Source organism: Biomphalaria glabrata, chromosome 9 (genome assembly GCF_947242115.1).
Source record: "Biomphalaria glabrata chromosome 9, xgBioGlab47.1, whole genome shotgun sequence".
In the NCBI taxonomy this organism is placed as follows: Eukaryota; Metazoa; Mollusca; class Gastropoda; family Planorbidae; genus Biomphalaria; species Biomphalaria glabrata.
In genome coordinates, this window is record NC_074719.1 from 4,335,609 (window position 1) to 4,356,020 (window position 20,412).

Below are 20,412 nucleotides of genomic sequence, written 5' to 3' on the forward strand. Positions count from 1 at the left end.
GTTGATATGGTTGTGGGAGCTTTTTTACTACCCTGTTTAGTTTAACTGGAATGTTCTCGCACCCCTAAGGCACTCCCACGGTAGTCTTGTTTTGCTACCCATTTGGCATTATAGTTTCCTCTTACAATCTTTGAGGCAGGGAGTTGATCCTAATTAGCTCCTTGAAAGAAGGCTAGATTTTTCTGACGAGATTTTACATTTCTTTAAATTTCAGCTAAGCCAATAGTGTTGAGAATTCAGTCAGTTCGTGAAGCAGGAGTAAGTCAGTGACGTTAGTGATATGACCATGTTAGACGTCAGCCATCGAAGCTAATGATGTGACTGTCGTGCGCATAAGGAGTTGCTTCTTTGCTTGGTGTATTTCTTTTGTGCACCATTTCTAAGGACGCGCTATGTTGGCGTCATTGCTTCTTTTTGTTTTGCTTGGGTAGCAGATCTTTGGCTGGAGTTCTCTGTATGTTTTTTTTCTTCCCCAGAATTGGGTAAGTTAGGTTGTTATAATTCTTTTCTTCATTTCGTAGCTCTAGAGTTGTTGGTATTGTAATCTTCTGAATGGCGGTCACAAGGAATGTATATTTTTTCTTGTTTGGGGACGCAGGCTTGGTACTCTTCTTGAATCTTCTTGAAGTTAGTGATGTGAGCTTGTGAAAAGTCAGTCAGTCAGTTAAGTTAGTGATGTGAACTTGTGAAAAGTCAGTCAGTGAAGTTACTGATATGAACTTGTGAAAAGTCAGTCCGTCAGTGAAGTTAGTGATGTGAACTTGTGAAAAGTCAGTCAGTCAGTCAGTGAAGTTAGTGATGTGAACTTGTGAAAAGTCAGTCAGTCAGTCAGTGAAGTTAGTGATGTGAACTTGCGAAAAGTCAGTCAGTCAGTCAGTGAAGTTAGTGATGTGAACTTGTGAAAAGTCAGTCAGTTAGTTAAGTTAGTGATGTGGCCATGAGCACTAGGATGAGGAAAGACATGAGAGAACTGTGTGTTGTTATGGATGGTTGTTGATATTGCCATTATTACTATTTTTTTTAAATCTTGAATCAATTGATCGTCTTCTGCACTTGCGATCAATAGCCTATCTTTGTGATTTACATTACCATACAAAAAGAATTTTTACATTAGCTTTATATTTATAGATGCTAAATTTATATTGATCTATATTTTTTAATGACATTAAATTTTATTCTTATTTAATGTGTCACACTTTTTGACATGTAAATAAGAATAAATATAGGAAAGGTCGCCCGATTTGATAGTTTTTGCAACCATTATTTGTTGGATCAAAAGACGAAATGATCGGGGATGAAATGACCAAAAATAAAATGACCATAAACCACATTATGGTTCATATCATATATAAATATATTTTTTTTTTTGGGGGGGGGGGTAAATTTCACGTGACAACCTAGTGTATCCTTTACAACATATATATATATATATATATATATATATATATATATATATATATATATATATATATATATATATATATATAAATTGTAAGTCAACTATAAACTGACGCGTGAACGTTAGCAATAATCGTGATAGACTAAAACACAATAATACAGTACAGACTGGTCACGATTTTCAGACTACGATTATACAAACACGATTACAACTACTAGCACGATTACAGGCCCGGGTAACACAGAAGTTCAGTTAATGAAACTTACTTGTACCTGCAAATAATATATATGATACAGATCAAGGATTGGCCTCTTTAGTCACGCAAGAAGTTGCAAAGGGAAAAGATCGTATATATATATATATATATATATATATAATATATATATATATATAGTAAAACAAACTAAGAAAATCCGTTTGTGCTAATAGTAAAAAAGAAATTCTAAAAAGTGCAGAAATTTTGTGGTGTACATTCTAAATAACATAATAAACTAACACTTCATATTTTATGTTCACAGAATACACCAAATAGCTGACTATTTATAGTTATCAGACGTAGAAAATATTCAACAGGTCTATTCTTCATAGTACTGTAATTCTTCCCTGCACCAGCGCCTTATTCAACATTGGATATGAACGGACTATTTTGGAGGAGGAAGGTGAGACAGCTGTTTTACACTCAAGTGAAAGGAGAAATGTTTTAGGCTAGGGCCTAGCTCGCTCCGCCTTAAAAAGGAATTTCGCCAATGGAGGGGTCAGCTAGGTTAGAAATAGTTGACGCGTTCTGTGGTGACTGTGGTCGTTCTTGTGAGTGGGCGATACTCCCGGTGGTTCAGGAAGGCAACTGTTATTGGGACAGAGAGAGAGACACAGACTGTGACCGAGATGTAATGGCGATAGAGGCGACCTTGGCAAGATAAGACAGAAACGGAGGCAGAGAAACTTGTAGGCGAGATCTGAAGAGCTAAATTGTTATCTGTTTTCTGGTGTCCTCAATCAATGTCAATGTGGCATTTTACGTCTCGAGAGACGGTGTTTTCCCTTTGAAAAATCTTGTGTGACTAAAGAGGCCAATCCTTGATACACAGCTGCGGTCACAGGTGGGACGTATGTAATCACCAGGCTACGTTGCATTTTCACCCTTCTTTCTGCTTCTGTTGTGTATGACATCTGCAATCCGGGACCCTTCCTTTATGCTCTCTCTCTCTCCATGTGCCACCTCTTCCCAGCTGCTAGTGTCGATTTTGAAGAGCTCCATGTCGCAATTGCATACATCCGTATACCGTAAAAGTGGGCGACCAGCGGCTCTCCTGCCTTCTATTAGATCGCCCTACAAAATGTCTTGTGGAAGTCCACCTACTGGCATTCTATGAACTTGGCCAAGCCAGAAAAGGAGTCTGCTACTGATAACACAGCATATCATATTACCTTTAAATAGACAGCCATTATCTTTTTCTGTTAACCCTCGTTGAGTTGTCCTCCCCCCCCCCCTTTTTAAAATTTAATACTTTGCTCACCTATATAATTATTATATTTTTACAATTTGAATAAATTTGTTTATAATAAAACCTAAGTTTACTAATATACAAAAGGGGAAATAAATTCTATTAAAACAAAAATGAGCTAGTAGCTCTTAAAATAAAAAAACAAAATTATTTTTTTAATATAAGTTTATTGGAATTGATCAAAATAATTTGTTTCTTTCTGAGATCTGTTGACCAGTAAAAAGTAACCATTACCTCCATCTGTCTTTGGCATATGAAATCTGTAACGTTCACCCGTAAATAATTTGGTCACGACCAATGAGAATGCGGATTGATCATATCTGTTGAAGTAAGAGAAATAGATACAAACTTTTTTTTTAATAAAATTTATTCAAAAGAAAAGACATAACATATTATTTTATATCAATTATTATACAAAGAATATTTAATAAAAACAACATTTTGTGAAGGAATAGTTTCCATCATGGACATCGGGTAGACTGCAGCAAAGGTCTAGAAAATGATGACAGAAAGAGCCAGAAATTGATGCTAAAGTCAATTTACATGCATGTTGAAAGTTTTTACTAAAGTCAAATATTCTCGTCAAGGCTATCTGTTTTTTTTACAAATGAAAATATAGATAAATGTATCTAGAAAACATTGAATAACAAGTGACACACCAATGACATATATTCCAATGGTTTTGGTATGTTTGTGGATTACAACTGCAACAATCGTTCTTAGAAAAGAAAGAAGGTTAATGTCATAAAATTATAAACTCTCCCTTTCTTGACAATTTTTGATTGTCTCTCTTCAGACCGGGCACGCTATGTCCTTATCGCCAAGGTGACAATCATGTCTGGTAGAGTCAGAATTTGGGGAGTTCTGCTTCCGACAATTTCTCTTGATTGACTTTAAGTCACAGGGGTCTGTTTAGAGTCGTACTCATAATATTTTTTTTAATGAGAATTTCTCAATTTGACATATGAAATGTTAGGTGGCAATATCACAGTTGCATTAAATATAAATACAGGGATTGAGTAACAACAAGCAGCTAGGGAAGGCATAACAAACTCTAGAAATGATTTTTTAAAAGTATGATCTCATAAAGGGATTAGGTTTTTGGACTTTAAGTATGTACAAATGTTTGTTTCAAATTTGGTCATTGGTGGGAAGCGTGGTCGAGACGCTATGTGCGCTTGAACTTGGCTTGTCTTGGCTACCTAGAAAGGGGGCTCGAGGTTCGACACCCGACTCGCGCAGAGTTGCGTTTACTGAGCGCCTAAAGGCAGCAAGGAAAACCAACTCCTAGATACCCCATCCCCCCCCCCCAACTGGTCCACAAATGAGAATGGACCAAAGCGCTCTGAGCATGCTATAAGCATGAAAGTAGCTATATAAAAGCTATAATAATAATTACTACCCAACTATTGTATAGCAATTTCTATTGTTAAGATCACATTGCTATCAAATTTAGTTCTGAACCAACAAGAAGCTAGGGACGAGATACAAGAAACTTTTTTCTTGCAAAACATAATTATAAAAACAATAAAATTTTGGGATAATACTGCAATAATTGTCAATAAGTTAACGGACTTGGTAGTACTGAGCAGGACGCACCGCCAGCAGTTCCATTTAACCAAGGATGACAGGCATGAAGATATCCTCAAGTCGTTTTTCGGTCTACTTCTGATCTTTAATGTTGAGAATATCATTGGAGTTCATAGTTTATGAGGCAATTGGTGGATCGAAACTCTTTCGTTAATTTGTATATTCTTGTAATCTTCCCTGGGACGGAGCGCTAGCGTTGTCTGAATTCCTCCTTCATTTTTTGAAGTTTGTAGTAGTGTGAGTTCCTTCGAGTACCATCATTTCTTGTCGGTGTTGTAAGACTCCGACTTCTTGTAGAGAAGGACCGTAAGCACTTGTGAGTTTGTGCACTAGCGGTGGGGGCACTCCTCTAAGTCACTTAGTTGTTCATAGTGTTTCAATTTTAAATGAGCACACAACAGTAACTGGGTTTTCCCCCTCTCTTTATTTTTTCTTCACTTTTCTCTTCCTTCCCCCTTTTTTTCCCTTCCCCCTTGGAACAAAAGGGTCTTTAAATGTATAAGGGGATCATTTTCTCTGTAATTTTAACATTATTTTTTTTCTTTCTTTTTTTTTTTTTACATTTCAATAATTCATTTACTTTAATGTACATTTTATTTTTTTTTAAATATATATTTTATTTTAAAACTTGTATATCCTACATTGTATAATCTGTATATATGATCTACTTGAATTCTATTTAGGATTTTGTTGTCGTGACTAGCTTTTAAATAAATGTTCCATATAAGTATCCTTAAGTTTTTTACTTTTTGCTTTGGGTATTTTATTTAAAAATATTGCTATGGCTGTTGGCATTTAAAATATTTGACAGAGTTCCTCTCACAATAGTGAAGTTTGGACACTCCCCAAACAAATGTTTTTCTAGTTTGTTATTTTCCACCCCGCAAAATTTACATGTGTAGCCTGCCCTGTCCGGTGTCTGGGGTCATCCCATAAATTAGCCTGTAGGTCACCTCCCGTGCTTTCGGAGTTATGTTTTTATTGTGTAATTGCGTGAATGTGTGTGTGTGTATTAACCACTATTCCCAATTCCCTCCCCCATTTTATTCTAAGCTCTAAATCTTCTATAAGTTTATCTCGAGGTGCTGTGTAAATGTTCTTAGTTTTGTGGTGTATTTGAATATCGTGGTTTTGTAGGTGTCTGGTTAGTGATCTGTAAAAAGGGTGGATGTGGGTGCCGAGAAAAAGTGAGGTGTGTTGTTTTGGATGGGGAGAATTTTGTTGAGCCTTAAACCGAAATAGTATAAGGTTAAGGGGAAGTTTTCAGGGCACCTAACTACCCTATAAATAAATAAATTTTAAACGAAGTGCTTTAATTTTTGTTTTGATGTATTGTAGACTTATTCCCCCTTCTTTTTTATCGTGTATTAGTGTGTTGTGTTTGATACTAGTGTATGGGTTTCTGAAAATAAATTTTCTAATGATTTTGTATATGTTTTTTATGAAGTTAGGAGGTGGTTCTACACTGTTGGCCAGATACAAACTTTTGGGCACTATCAGGTTGTTTGCTATAATGGCCCTTCCAAAAACTGTTGTACCCATGTATTGAAATATTTTTATTATTGTCTTTAACTTATCTGCTATTTCATCCCATTGTTTTTTAATGTAAATTGCCGGGTTTTTGTTCCACACGCAGATTTTAATCTCTTTTTCTATCCTTAGCCTAAGTTTCATTTATCGTGAAAGAGCGCCGAGCAAACAAGAAGCTGAGAGAAGAAGCAGGTCTATCTGCAACTGACCAAACCTACCCATGCCACGACATATGCGGCCAGCTTTTTAAAGCGAGGATTGGACTTCCCAGCCATCTTCGAGTCCATAGGAAATGTGAAATATGCTCATCTTTGACCACGAAGGAGGAGCTATATATCTATTCATTTATCGTGAAACTTTCTGATAGATCTACTTATCTTTGAAAACAAAATGTAATGAACTTGTGTAATGAAAAGCAACGTATTCCATTGATGATGTCAGGGAGAGGTATGGCGAGAATGAATGTTACTTTGATATTTTGTTATATCCCCTTGTTATGAATGCGAAGTGTTGCACGTGTTGTGAACTGAATGGTTAAGTCTTCGTTGAATGTGCGAGTGAGTGTGTTAAGTCAGTAAGGTCTTGCTCCCGGTCCAGGAAGGTTGGACGTTTACTTCCTGGACTGGTATTTAGGTATTTATATATTTATAAGTTGATGGCTTGGTGTTTTGTGTATTACTATTTCATAAGAGTGATATAATTGTGTGCTTTATTAAGTGTTAAAGTATTATGGATATTCATGAATATAAGGAGTTAGAGTTGATGTATATTAAGTGTTCGTATTTGAGTTAAGCAAGTATTGATGAATTACAATTGAGTAACAAAGAAAGTATCAATCAAGTATTATTTAATACACAAGAAACCCCTAGTGAGCCACAGGAACCAAGTCAAGAAACACAAGACAAGAGACAAGCAGAAGCGTATATATATATATAATTGAACCTCTGACAGATGATACATATAACATGGTTTATGCTACTCTGTGTCAGTAACTAAATATGTTTTCATGTCATGTCCACTTGGTAATATGTAATATTGAAAAGCTAATCATAAGCGTCATTCGACATGTCGGTCTATTGAAGCGGTTCTCAACCTTTTAAGTTCCGCGACTCCTTTTTACAATCCCCCACTCTGCCGCGACCCCCCCACACACACACACACATACAGCAATAGAAGAGTAGACACTAACAATCCATATTTATCGATGGTCTTAGGCGACCCCTGGCAAATGGTCAATCGACCCCCAAGGGGGTCGCGAGCCACAGGTTGAGAACCCCTGGTCTATTGGGAATGAAGAAAACAATCTGTATTGTACAAGTACTTGTGTTGTTGTGTTTAGTTCCGCATTGCACTTGCCTGTGACACCTGTGTAGCGTGTTGTTTCTGCTGGAACAGTCTCTGTATCCCCGAGTGCAGTTCGGACAGAAGCAGTCTAGCTCCATCACGCACTTCGCCCAAGGTTCGAGTATGGCCCGAACTACAAATGGAGTTTGTTTAAATACACTGACACCAGCTTGAAGCTGGGTATAGTTTATGTAAGCACAAGGCTGGTCCCCAAAGAAATCAAACATCTGGAAATATATAATTGATTATCATAAGTATAAATCTTTTTAGTACTGGCTAAGAAACATCTTATCTTATAAAATACTGACGTTACTTAAAAAAAAAAAAGATGATTATGTCCTACGCGTCATGCATCTAATCATGCATGTTAACCAACGACTTAAATTGTGACAAGTCACTGGTTATCCTGGCTGGCTTAGGCAACCCAGTCCATGCTCTAATTGCAATTGGAAGAAGGAGTATTTGTACAAATTTGTCCTAGCATATAGAACGAGGAACATATAACATTAAACTCATTTATTTTTTACAATTTTTTAAATATAAGATTAAAATAGACAACGAAAAGACTACTTTACATGAATATCTGAAAGTGAAATAATTTTGTGCCATTATCTGGCAAAGGGACTTCTATACATGAAAGTAAATAAGCTTAAAAAGAACCATAACTGGAAGAAACTGGATGATAAAAGGAGTACAAAAACGACACCCCGAAAACGGGAGTAATCGTTGTAAAAAAATAGAAATAAAGAAAACATGAAATACACATTTTAAGAGATATTGCCTATCACAGTAAACTGTTTTTAGATGTAACTTGATAAGAAATGATAGATTTAAGACTTTATACTACTCCAAAAGATGCAACATAGTTATTTTATTTGTTATAGGGTAATATTCAAATGATATTACGAGTACAAGTATTTAAATAAATTAAATAGTAAATTAGTCTATATTATATTAAACCTTTTTTTATTTACACTATTGTATGTTATTTAAAATGTGTAGAATTTTATTTTAAATATAAATAATTGAATACGCTGCAAGTATTATAGTACTTGGATTACCCCTTTCAAAGTAGCTCCAGGGATGTTATGCATGCCTCTTCCCCCCCACACCTGTAGGCCAAGCTTATCTCCCCTATCTAACAACTCCACAATATGCTCTTTCCAGTAGATTGAGGCGTCTTGATAAACGACCAGTTTCTTTGTTTTCATCATGCAAGCCTTTCATTAAAAAAAAAAAAAAAGAATAAACATACAACACTTACTTGAAACCATCTTACATTACTACAAATATTTATAAAATTGTACAAAGAGTTATAGGGTAGTGCAGGGCCGGATTTAGGTATATGGAGCCCCCTGGGTCAAGATTTTGTGGAGGTCCGTCCCTACAGTCTTTCGAAAGCTCTAATAAAGATCCACAGATAAATAAAAAAAAATACTTGCTTTTATTTTAGAAGGACGAAATAGTGCCTACTCTCCTACTCACTCTAATCTAATGGGTATCTTCTTCTTCTTCTTCAACTGTCAGGTAGAGTTGAGCCCTCGGCTCTTGGAACTCTAGGCCAGCAAAAGTGAACAAGAGCTCCCTCTCACCGGCCTGAATGAGAACAGTGTACACTGTTCTGTCTGACGGGTGGGTCAGACTCGCGGCAAGAGGCCGCGTACACTAAGACCCCCGCCACTTTCCTTTTCTATACCAGGCTAACTGTGCGGGACACGCCATTTATGTAACGGCCCCTTGAGGAACAGCGCCTGGATTGTGACAAGGTTGTAGGAGCTTTTTTACAACTCCGCACAGTGCAATGAGGATGCTCTCGCACCCCCTAAGGCATCCCCCACGGGAGTCTTGTTTTGCTACCCTTTAGCCTAATCGTTTCCTCTTACGATCGTTTCCACCCTGGCGCCACTATGAGGCAGGGTAGCATGCCCTGGCTAATGGGTATCTGACTTAGGTAAGGGAAAGTAAAGGCGGTTGGTCGTTGTGCTGGCCACATGACACCCTGCTTCTTAACCCTTGGCCAAAGACACAGATGACCTTAACATCATCTGCCCTATAGATAATAGGGGAACTTTTATTTACATATTCTGAGCATGCTACAACTACAAGCGGACAGTTTTGAATCACGATATTGTTAGTGTTAAAAGTGAGTAAAAAAAACTAAACATTTCTGACCAATCGATTGAAAATCCGGCCCTGGGGTAGTTTTTTTTTTTTACTATGATACAAGAATCTTTAACGTAATAATCGGTACGGTAGTCCTAATAATGTATGTTTAAAAAATGTAATCCTATGTGGATCACAATCGTTACCATGATAAAAACGGGTTTCCAAGCACATGAATGCAGCTCTCGAAAATGTGTGGGAAACAATTCAAACGGAAATGATATCACGTGACATTGGCACGCTTTCTCAGTCTGAAAACAAACAGAATCAGATGTGCTATGACTTACATACGCTATCAGTATCATAAAAAAACTAAACAAAATATGTTGAAAGTTTAGACTGTCTAGATCAGCGGTTCTCAACCTTTTATGCTCGGCGACCCCTTTTTACAATCCCCCACTCTGCCGCGACCCACCTCCCCGCACACACACATACAGCAATAGATGAGTAGTCAATAACAATCCATATTTTGGATCGTCTTAGGCGACCCCTGGCAAATCGTCAATCGACCCCCAAATGGGTCGCGACCCACAGGTTGAGAACCCCTGGTCTAGATCGTCCAAGCGTTACGACCTATTTGGACAAGTCAAGCTATTGGTCTTAAGATAAAAATCCCCCAAGCGTTATCCCAAAGGCGACGTATGCATTCGAGACATGGACGTCACCTGCGAAAATTAAGGCAAGGCTAAATGTAATATTTAATGACGTAACTTTCATTCAAAGTGTAAAACGAGCCTAATTAGACATGTAGGCTACTCATCTCAGTTCTTCTTATATGACATTGACAACCAATCCATAAACGATATTCAGAACCAATGCCAGGGGAGGCTAATGTTGACTATTTTTTCTGATTTATGATTAACTGAAATGTTAAGCATCCACAAAAAGACCAGCTGACTTTACTCTAAACAAAAAAACAAACAAACAGGTGACTATGGAGATCTATTGTTGCCGGCCTATACTGCACTAGGGGAGATGGACTGTAAGTAAGTAAGTAAGTAAGTAAGTACAATGTGCTGTATGAGCTATAAGTACTTAAGTACAATGTGCTGTATGAGCTATAAATACGTAAGTACAATGTGCTGTATGAGCTATAAGTAGATAAGTACAATGTGATGTATGAGCTATAAGTACGTAAATACAATGTGATGTATGAGCTATAAGTACGTAAGTACAATGTGCTGTATGAGTTATAAGTACATAAGTACAATGTGCTGTATGAACTATAAGTACCTAAGTACAATGTGCTGTATGAGCTATAAGTACTTAAGTACAATGTGCTGTATGAGCTAAAAGTATGTAAGTACAATGTGCTGTATGAGCTATAAGTACCTAAGTACAATGTGCTGTATGAACTATAAGTACCTGAGTACAATGTGCTGTATGAACTATAAGTACCTAAGTACAATGTGCTGTATGAGCTAAAAGTATGTAAGTACAATGTGATTTATGAGCTATAAGTACGTAAATACAATGTGATGTATGAGCTATAAGTACGTAAGTACAATGTGCTGTATGAGTTATAAGTACATAAGTACAATGTGCTGTATGAACTATAAGTACCTAAGTACAATGTGCTGTATGAGCTATAAGTACTTAAGTACAATGTGCTGTATGAGCTAAAAGTATGTAAGTACAATGTGCTGTATGAGCTATAAGTACCTAAGTACAATGTGCTGTATGAACTATAAGTACCTGAGTACAATGTGCTGTATGAACTATAAGTACCTAAGTACAATGTGCTGTATGAGCTAAAATTATGTAAGTACAATGTGATTTATGAGCTATAAGTACGTAAATACAATGTGATGTATGAGCTATAAGTACGTAAGTACAATGTGCTGTATGAGTTATAAGTACATAAGTACAATGTGCTGTATGAACTATAAGTACCTAAGTACAATGTGCTGTATGAGCTATAAGTACTTAAGTACAATGTGCTGTATGAGCTAAAAGTATGTAAGTACAATGTGCTGTATGAGCTATAAGTACCTAAGTACAATGTGCTGTATGAACTATAAGTACCTGAGTACAATGTGCTGTATGAACTATAAGTACCTAAGTACAATGTGCTGTATGAGCTAAAAGTATGTAAGTACAATGTGATTTATGAGCTATAAGTACGTAAATACAATGTGATGTATGAGCTATAAGTACGTAAGTACAATGTGCTGTATGAGTTATAAGTACATAAGTACAATGTGCTGTATGAACTATAAATACCTAAGTACAATGTGCTGTATGAGCTATAAGTACTTAAGTACAATGTGCTGTATGAGCTAAAAGTATGTAAGTACAATGTGCTGTATGAGCTATAAGTACCTAAGTACAATGTGCTGTATGAACTATAAGTACCTGAGTACAATGTGCTGTATGAGCTATAAGTACTTAAGTACAATGTGCTGTATGAGCTAAAAGTATGTAAGTACAATGTGCTGTATGAGCTATAAGTACCTAAGTACAATGTGCTGTATGAACTATAAGTACCTAAGTACAATGTGCTGTATGAACTATAAGTACCTAAGTACAAAGTGCTGTATGAACTATAAGTACCTAAGTACAATGTGCTGTATGAGCTATAAGTACCTAAGTACAATGTGCTGTATGAACTATAAGTACATAAGTACATTCTGATGTATGAACTATAAGTAAGTAAGAACAATGTGATGTCTGAACTACAAGTACATAAGTACAATGAATGTACACTTTGGTTTCTTATAGTTATAATGTTTTTTGTTTGGTGTAATACACAAATTGTAAGACAAATTTCCTTACGGACAATTAAGATTATTATTATTATTATTATTATTATTATAAGTACGTAAGTACAATGTGATATATGAACTATAAGTACGTATATACACTGTGCTGTTTGAGCTTTAAGTTCGTAGGTACAATGTGCTGTATGAACTTTAAGTACGTAGGTACAATGTGCTGTGTGAACTATAAGTACGTAGGTACAATGTGCTGTATGAACTATAAGTACGTAGGTACAATGTGCTGTGTGAACTGTAAGTACATAAGTACACTGTGATGTATGAAATATAAGTACCTAAGTACAATGTCCTGTAATGAACTATAATTACACTGTGTTGTATGAAAGCCTACTTTATTTCTTTGCTCCTTTGTGAGTCCTAGATCTAGCAAAACAAAAGTCTTGTTCGGAACATAAGGGAAGACAACTGTGTGTAACCTGTGAATCATGGCCTGACTTTCATAGTAATGATTAGCAGACGTGGCAGTGGCGAAGATGATGTTGCTGGCAGGGATCTGGGATGACAAACTGACGATCTTTTCACGCTCCTGGTCTGCCAGTGTCAGTTTTGGTGACAGTATGTCCCAGAGTCTTTCTTTAGGGTTCTGACTTAAATGTCTAGAGCAACTTTCAGACCGACAAGCTACACAAGAAAAACATTTAAAAAAAAAAAACTTTTTTGAAACAAAACAAAGTTCATACTGAGTTGTATTAATTAGTATGAATCAATCATGTGATTAAATGTGTAAATTTGTAAAAAGATCTAGACTAACAATAATAAATCTGTGCAATTAGAAATATTTTTTACCAATTGTTTTTGTTTAGTGCATTTTCATGCTTTTAGCTTTCTCAATGCGCTATGATCTTATCACTTGTTTGGACCAGTTGGGAAAGGAAGGGTGGAAGAAGGCGGTATCTGGGTGAATGTTGCAGTGATCGCTTTTCAAATGCAAAAGATACGTGTTCACTTAGAGCTCAAGAAACCACCTCAAGGGGACTAATTCAACTAGTAACACCAAATCTGTCAATTACGATTTAATTCTTTTGTTCGATACTAAACAAAATAATTAATTACCAATAGTTAATTTCTATTTGGTTACAATTTGTTAATTGATTCTTGTTTTGTCAGGTACAAGAAATAATAGTGCGAAATTTCAACTTGATCCGAGATTGGGTGTGGGAGAAATAACGTGTACAATCTTTTTACCAGACAGACAACAATAAATTGATATAAGCTTTGTTAAAAAAAATAATGGTTTTAAACATAAGATAATAAGTCTTCCATTTGAGAATAAACTTTTCAAAGAACGAAAACAATAAATATTAGAAAAAAAAATTAAAACAAACTCAAATAGAAATCTACTACTTTGTACTCTAAATGCTTAACACGAAAAAACCTCCCTGATACCTCTTCCACCCACCGGTCAACAAATAAGATTGGGCATGCTCTAAGCATGGAAGTAGCGCTATATAAAAGCCATAATTTAATTATTTATTTATTCCTTTCTGTCTCTTTTCTCAATATCCCTGTTTCTCCTTGTTTCTTCATCTGTTACTCTCTATCGCTCTTTATCTCTCTTTCTCTCTTTCTTTATTCCTTTTTCTCTCTGTTTATTTTTCTATATTAACTTTCGTTCTATCCATCTTTTTTCTCGCTCTCTCTTTTTCTATCAGTTATTTTTAATTATTATTCCACTGATTTATATATTAATATGTCTATATCACTTATATCTCAATTTCATAACTATTTCATCTCAGTTTTAAGTCCATCTTTCTTTTGTCTCCACCACCTCCCTAAACAGTTTGTCCATCGCCTTTAGGCCTATTATGTTATGTATATAGAAAGGAAATGATAATTTTCGCAATTTTTCATTCTGTAGGATACTTAATACTGTTGTAAACCTGCCTTGCACCAGTGCTTGAGGTGCGCACTAGCGCACTAGTGAACGTAAACAGGAAGACACTAGGATAGAGAGAAAAACAGTGCATCAGGGATCGTGAAGAGTCTGAATGTTTGGGAAACTAAGAAGCCAACTTTTGTGTTGCCTGAAGGTTGTAGAAGGGACCTGGAGCGAAGCGGGGAAGGCTGTCGTTGGTCCACATTCAGGTTGCTGTCTAAAGGACTAGTAAATTAGTAGCAAAGACTCTGAGGAAGCTGAAGGATGTTATGTGTTTGTCCTAGTGAATAAACACCTGTATTTATTTCCTGTTAAACTGTGTTGAGTTGTCTGCCTTTACATTGAGTGCCTACCCTAGAGTTACAACAATACTATCGTTTGTTTATGATTATTGACATGTTACAGAAAACCTAGTAGTCGTGTTTTTATTTCGCCTTCTATGTATGGCTTTAGTTTTCCTCTATTTCTCCCTCGGGATGTGCAGGTTTTTATTGTAAACTTAAGTTTAATGTACACACAAAAATATTTGAATTCAATTGTAAATTGACCTAATTGAGTTAAGTATCATTCATCTTACCCCACCACAAATTGTTGCACTTATTAGTGACCTTGTACGACTGCATATCCGTTGATGCATTCAACATCTCCGTCAGTCTGTCTGTCATGTCACTCACAAAGTCAGGAGGTCGGCCTAGAGTCTGTAATTTATCTGATGAGAAACAAGACAACAGGTAGAAGTTACTCTCAGTTTAAAAAGGGATACATGACTGCATGTGTCATAACAGGACAGCACACGTATGACAACATATTGTATTCATGTAAAGTAGTAAGTAAAGCTCCCCTTTCAGACCTAGTGGTCTATAGGGCAGATGATGTAAAGGTCATCTGTTTCTGAGGCCTACGGTTAACGAGGGTGTCATGTGGCCAGCACAACGACCAACCGCCTTTACTTTTCACCAACTAATGTCAGGTACCCATTAGAGCTGGGTGGACTCAGAGGCGACCGAAGATCCCGAAATTAAAAATTCCAGTCTTCACCAGGATTCGAACCCCGGACCTCGGTTCGGAAGTCAAGCGCTTTACCGCTCAGCCACCGCGCCCCAAACACACACTAGGCTGAAAACGATTCATTTGTCACAAGAGAAGTGCAATCTCTAAAGAAGTAAAAGATTCTACTCTAGACTGCAGTATGTAGATCTAGTGGGAAGCGTGGTCGAGAGACTAAGTGCGCTAGAACTTAACTTGGCTTGGCTACCTAGAAGGGGGCTCGATGTTCGACACCCGACTCGGGCAGAGTTGTGTTTACTGAGTGCCTAAAGGCAGCACGGAAAACCAATTCCTAGATTCCCCCTCCCCCCCACTGGTCCACATATGAGATTGGACCAAAGCGCTCTGAGCATGCTTTAAGCATATATAAAAGCTATAAATATATATCTAAGTGTCAGATGATGTACGAGCCACTTTGTTAAGCCAAGAGATTTTGTTTCACCAACATTTTCTCTAAATTTATAGTATAGTGTTATTTATATAGATCATAATTTAGGTTCAGAGCTCTAAAAAATCATAACATACGTAAAGTATATTCAGACCTTGTGATCTAAATGGCAGATGACGTAAAAAGAGCATTTTTTTCTGAGGCCTACGGTTAACAAGGATGTCATGTGGCCAGCACTGCGACCAACCTTTACTTTTCTCTAACTAATGTCAGGTATCCATTAGAGCTGGGAGGATTCAGTAAATTAAAATCCCAGTCTTCACCAGGAATCGAACCCGAGACGCTGGGAAGCTAAGCGCTTTACCGCTCAGCCACCGCACCTCCTACATACCTACATATTTGTAAGAAAGCTTACATAGGGTAAATAGGTCTTTGTGTTATTCAAGCATGTAGTGAAGCATGTGGGCTTAGCAGAACACAATGTGAACCAAAATATATAAAATAAAAGTTCTTAAATTTTGATCCGTGTACTCTATCAATCAATCTATCAATTTTATCACAGCATTAATTATTATTTATCTATTTATCTCAATGATTTCTTATTCTTAGGTCCAATGTCACCACCAAACCTCACGTTTTCCTCCTCTTGCTCGACTGAGTCTACCACATTGGCGACCAGGTTGTCATGTTCCTTGGCTTATCTCCCCTTCTCTTGTACTAGTACGAATGTCAAACCACATTTACTACTCACCAGTTGGCCCATCCGGGCAAGCCTCCGTTATTCTATTGTTGCGTCAAGTCTATCAACCTTGTTGACCTAATCACTAGCGCGAGACGATTTGAGCTCCTTTCATCTTGCGAGCCAGCTATCTAGATCTATCTATCTATCTATCTATCTATCTATCTATCTATCTATCTATCTATCTATCTATCTATCTTGTATATCTAAAGTTAACTCTTTTTCTCCTAACTGACGATACCAGCGTTGATTCCACCAGAATGTGGTAAATAATTACGGAGAGAAAGAGTTAAATATTAGATCTATTTCCCCCGTAGAGCTTATGATTAGCGCACACTCCACCATTCTCCTGAATAACCAGAAGGATTCTGAGGCCTTCACATATTGCAATAAGAAGATACTTATCGAGCTTTGCACATTTTAACAATATATCTCTCAGCCAGCGCGTATGGTGCAACAACACACCTTAATACCTACACTGCTTCTTCCATGTCATGAGTGTGAATGTCCTTGTGTATTCAATGTAGATGACCACACAGAGTAGTAATATCATCAGGAATAAATATCTGCTGATTCTGTTTTCCCATTTGATCCTAAATTTGAAAAAAAATAATAGATTAAAAAAAAAAGAAAAAATATTCACTCCTAATGAAGTTCAGTCGTCGTTAAATTTAGAGTTCTGGACTATATTTGCGTGCGCATTCACACACAATAAATAAACAGTCATTTCTTAAAACATAAAATAGTTCCGTCAGTATTTCATCTACCTAGACATTAAATTAGTGTTAACATAAAGGGGAACAGAGCATTGCTGAAATTATGAAGAAAATTATTCTACCAACATACGATTAGCTATACGTTTACTGCTTTATAATTGAAAGGGTTATACTTTTTTTAATATGCACAGTTTTTGTTCATTTATCATGATCTTATCCCTAAAGGTGATACACCGTAAGCGTTATAAAGATCAACTCAGGCGCCATTTCGCCCTCAGTAGGAGATACAGTTGGAGAGCTCTTACCAAAGCTGCGGAACAAACGTTTGAGACTCAAAGGAAAACCATTATTGAAGGCAGGCGCAGAAGACGGATAGAAATCTTAAATAGACCGCCAGCAGACAACGGCTTTGTCAGCACGACATTTGGCAAAATATGCAGGTCGCAACTGGATTAGAGTAGTCATATGCTGCACTCATCCTTAATCTAGGGAATAGAAAACATTGCCATTATTATACTACAGGGTGTGAATGATAAAGATAAAAAGTGAAATGATATTGGAACTATTACTTTTATATCTTAGTTACTTTGTCTTAACATACATGACTGGATTGACACATGAAATGCGAGGGATGTAATTATTTTTCTTTTGAAGTAGCTCTTTAATTTAAACCATGACCAGCATTAGGCATAGGCAAACTAGGCAGCCGTAGGGCCTAGGAATGGTAGGGACCTCGCACAGGACTGGAAACAATTTTTTTAGAGACGAAATGTGTGCCCATTGTTGGAGTGCACTAGATTTTAAATAAATTAAGTAAATATATTTTTCTATTTTATTTGGGGGGCCACCAAATTCACTTCCCCTAGGACCTCCGATTATCTAAGGTCGGCCCTGCCCAAACATTGGCAAAGGCTTCGGGAGTCAACCCTAAGGACAAATCAGGAGCTAGCGACCCTTAGGCAGTTTGCAACACACAGTGCTACAACCAGCTGCGACGCCGCTGACCCCAAACTGTATCGCTCTGCCAATTCTTTCGGATACATCCGCTGTGTAGAGAGGGGGGGGGTGTTCTTAAGGCGGCTTTGTTTCGACCATAGCTAATGCCCTGGCACTCTTCACGTTTCTATGAGATGATCAATAGTCGCTTTAAAACTGAAGAAGGCCATAGATAAATAAAATAAATTCAAAACTTTTTTTTTTTGTTAAACAGCAATGCAAGGGCATTAACTCTATCTCTAAAACACTTGTGTTAACTTTTAACAGTGTTATTTATTGAAATATCTCTTGTCTTCAACGTTGGACATATCTCCCTCTCTCTCTCTCTCTCTCTCTCTCTCTCTGTCTGTCTGTCTGTCTGTCTGTCTCTCTCTGTCTGTCTGTCTGTCTGTCTCTCTCTCTCTCTCTCTCTCTCTCTCTCTCTGTCTGTCTCTGTGTGTGTGTGTGTGTGTGTGTGTGTGTGTGTGTGTGTGTGTGTGTGTGTGTGTATATATATATATATATATATATATATATATATATATATATATATATATATATATATATATATATATATATATATATATATATAGTAAGTTAATGAAATTTGCTCTTAAAATGCTTATCGCACCCAAAGACTTTGACCTCGTTTGGTGGTTTACAATTATGAAGAAAGTAGTAAAAGATATAACCTATTCCTGTACACAAAGACAGACAAAGATTTAAAAGAAAATATGCATGGAACTGAAAACCATGATACTAAAACAAAATCGTACTACAATATATACAGAAAGACAATATGATAATATTGTACACACTATTGCCAATAAAACATATATTTTTATCTTATATGTTATTATTTTATTATAATCATAGCATAACGTAACTAGTGTAGTGCTTGAATTAGGACTCCTAAACACAAATTAGCCAGGAATACCAGTACAAAATTGAAAGCGACCAAAAAAATTAGATGTATAATCAGATTTTTTTTTATCCAGGCCTGAGACAGAAATGGTTTTGATTTACTGCACCATTTCAATTTAGGGTTCACTTGGATACTTTTTTTTTATGGAGATTTTTTTTTTAATTTACAAATTCATTTTGAAGTAAAAAAACGACATTTTAAAAAAAAAAAATATGTAAAAATTAATAAATTAAGCCACAACGTTCAAAATGTTCTTTTATTTGTTTTCACCAATGGGTTGTGGAACCTACTAGTCTCTTTTTTACGCCAGAGCGGTCAAATTTATTTTATGTGTTTTTGTTCTGTTGAATATAGACTCCTGTGTTCAGAGGTAGAAGTTGATAAGATTATTGACTCTTGCATTTAGGTCTAGAAGTTGACTAGATTATTGACTCTTGCATTTAGGTCTAGAAGTTGACTAGATTATTGACTCTTGCATTTAGGTCTAGAAGTTGACTAGATTATTGACTCTTGCATTTAGGTCTAGAAGTTGACTAGATTATTGATTCTTGCATTTAGGTCTAGAAGTTGACTAGATTATTGACTCTTGCATTTAGGTCTAGAAGTTGACTAGATTATTGACTCTTGCATTTAGGTCTAGAAGTTGACTAGATTATTGACTCTTGCATTTAGGTCTAGAAGTGGACTAGATTATTGACTCTTTCATTTAGGCCTACACCATTAATAAGCAAAAGAACTATAAGATCTTTAAGTAGCAGATCTTGTAAAAAAAGAAAGTTTCATTTAATTAGCAAAGTACTTTGACGTACAAACTAAAACCTTAAATAAAATGTCTCATCTTACATGTTTTTAGTTTTGAACCAATCCCATCCAGAAATGTAGGCCTACGTAATCCCTTTCAAAATGACACACAAATCCAAAATAAGGACAACATTAAGACTAATAGCATTATGTTTGAGAGATGTTAAGATATCTTCCCCCCCCCTTTTTTTTGGTCTCCCCCCCCCCCTCTCTCTCTCTCTCTCTCTCTCTTACACACACACACAGTCTATGTGTCTCTATAACACTCTCTTTTTCCCAGGGCTCTTTAATTTTTTTTTCTCTCTGAGAGAATTTCACGATATTTCTCCCTTGATATCTTAATTACAACCTCTCTCTCTCTCTCTCTCTCTCTCTCTCTCTCTCTCTCTCTCTCCTCTCTCTCTCTCTCCCTCTCTCTCTCTCCCTCTCTCTCTCATACACACACACACAGTCTATGTGTCTCTCTAACACTCTCTTTTTCCCAGGTCTCTAATTTTTTTCTCTCTGAAAGAATTTCACGATATCGTTCTCCCTTCATATCTTAATTACAACCTCTCTCTCTCTCTTTCTCTCTCTCTCTCTCTCTCTCTTTCCTTCTCATATCAGTAGCACCCTAACTTATCTACTAAGATCGTAG

General features: G+C 36.5%; 1 protein-coding gene across 1 annotated transcript; it reads right to left on the bottom strand.

Annotated features, from left to right (window-relative positions):
* Nucleotides 1-4,566: 4,566 nt before the first annotated feature.
* On the bottom strand, nt 4,567-19,919 carry LOC106050899 (uncharacterized). The gene is made up of 8 exons (XM_056041117.1): nt 19,818-19,919; nt 16,836-16,951; nt 14,762-14,893; nt 12,640-12,929; nt 9,678-9,782; nt 8,430-8,588; nt 7,346-7,595; nt 4,567-4,577 (listed from the first exon to the last, which is right to left on the bottom strand). Coding segments are annotated over exons 1-8 (1,065 nt in total). The 5' UTR covers nt 19,820-19,919.
* Between the last annotated feature and the right edge of the window lie 493 nt (nt 19,920-20,412).

Excerpts from the sequence above, each read along its gene's own strand:
- LOC106050899 (XM_056041117.1), bottom strand. Across the intron at positions 9,783-12,639 it reads CAAAGGAGCAAAGAAATAAA|ACTGAGAAAGCGTGCCAATG; the intron begins GTAGGCTTTCAT and ends GTTTGTTTTCAG. Across the intron at positions 7,596-8,429 it reads CTGGAGCTACTTTGAAAGGG|ATGTTTGATTTCTTTGGGGA; the intron begins GTAATCCAAGTA and ends ATATATTTCCAG.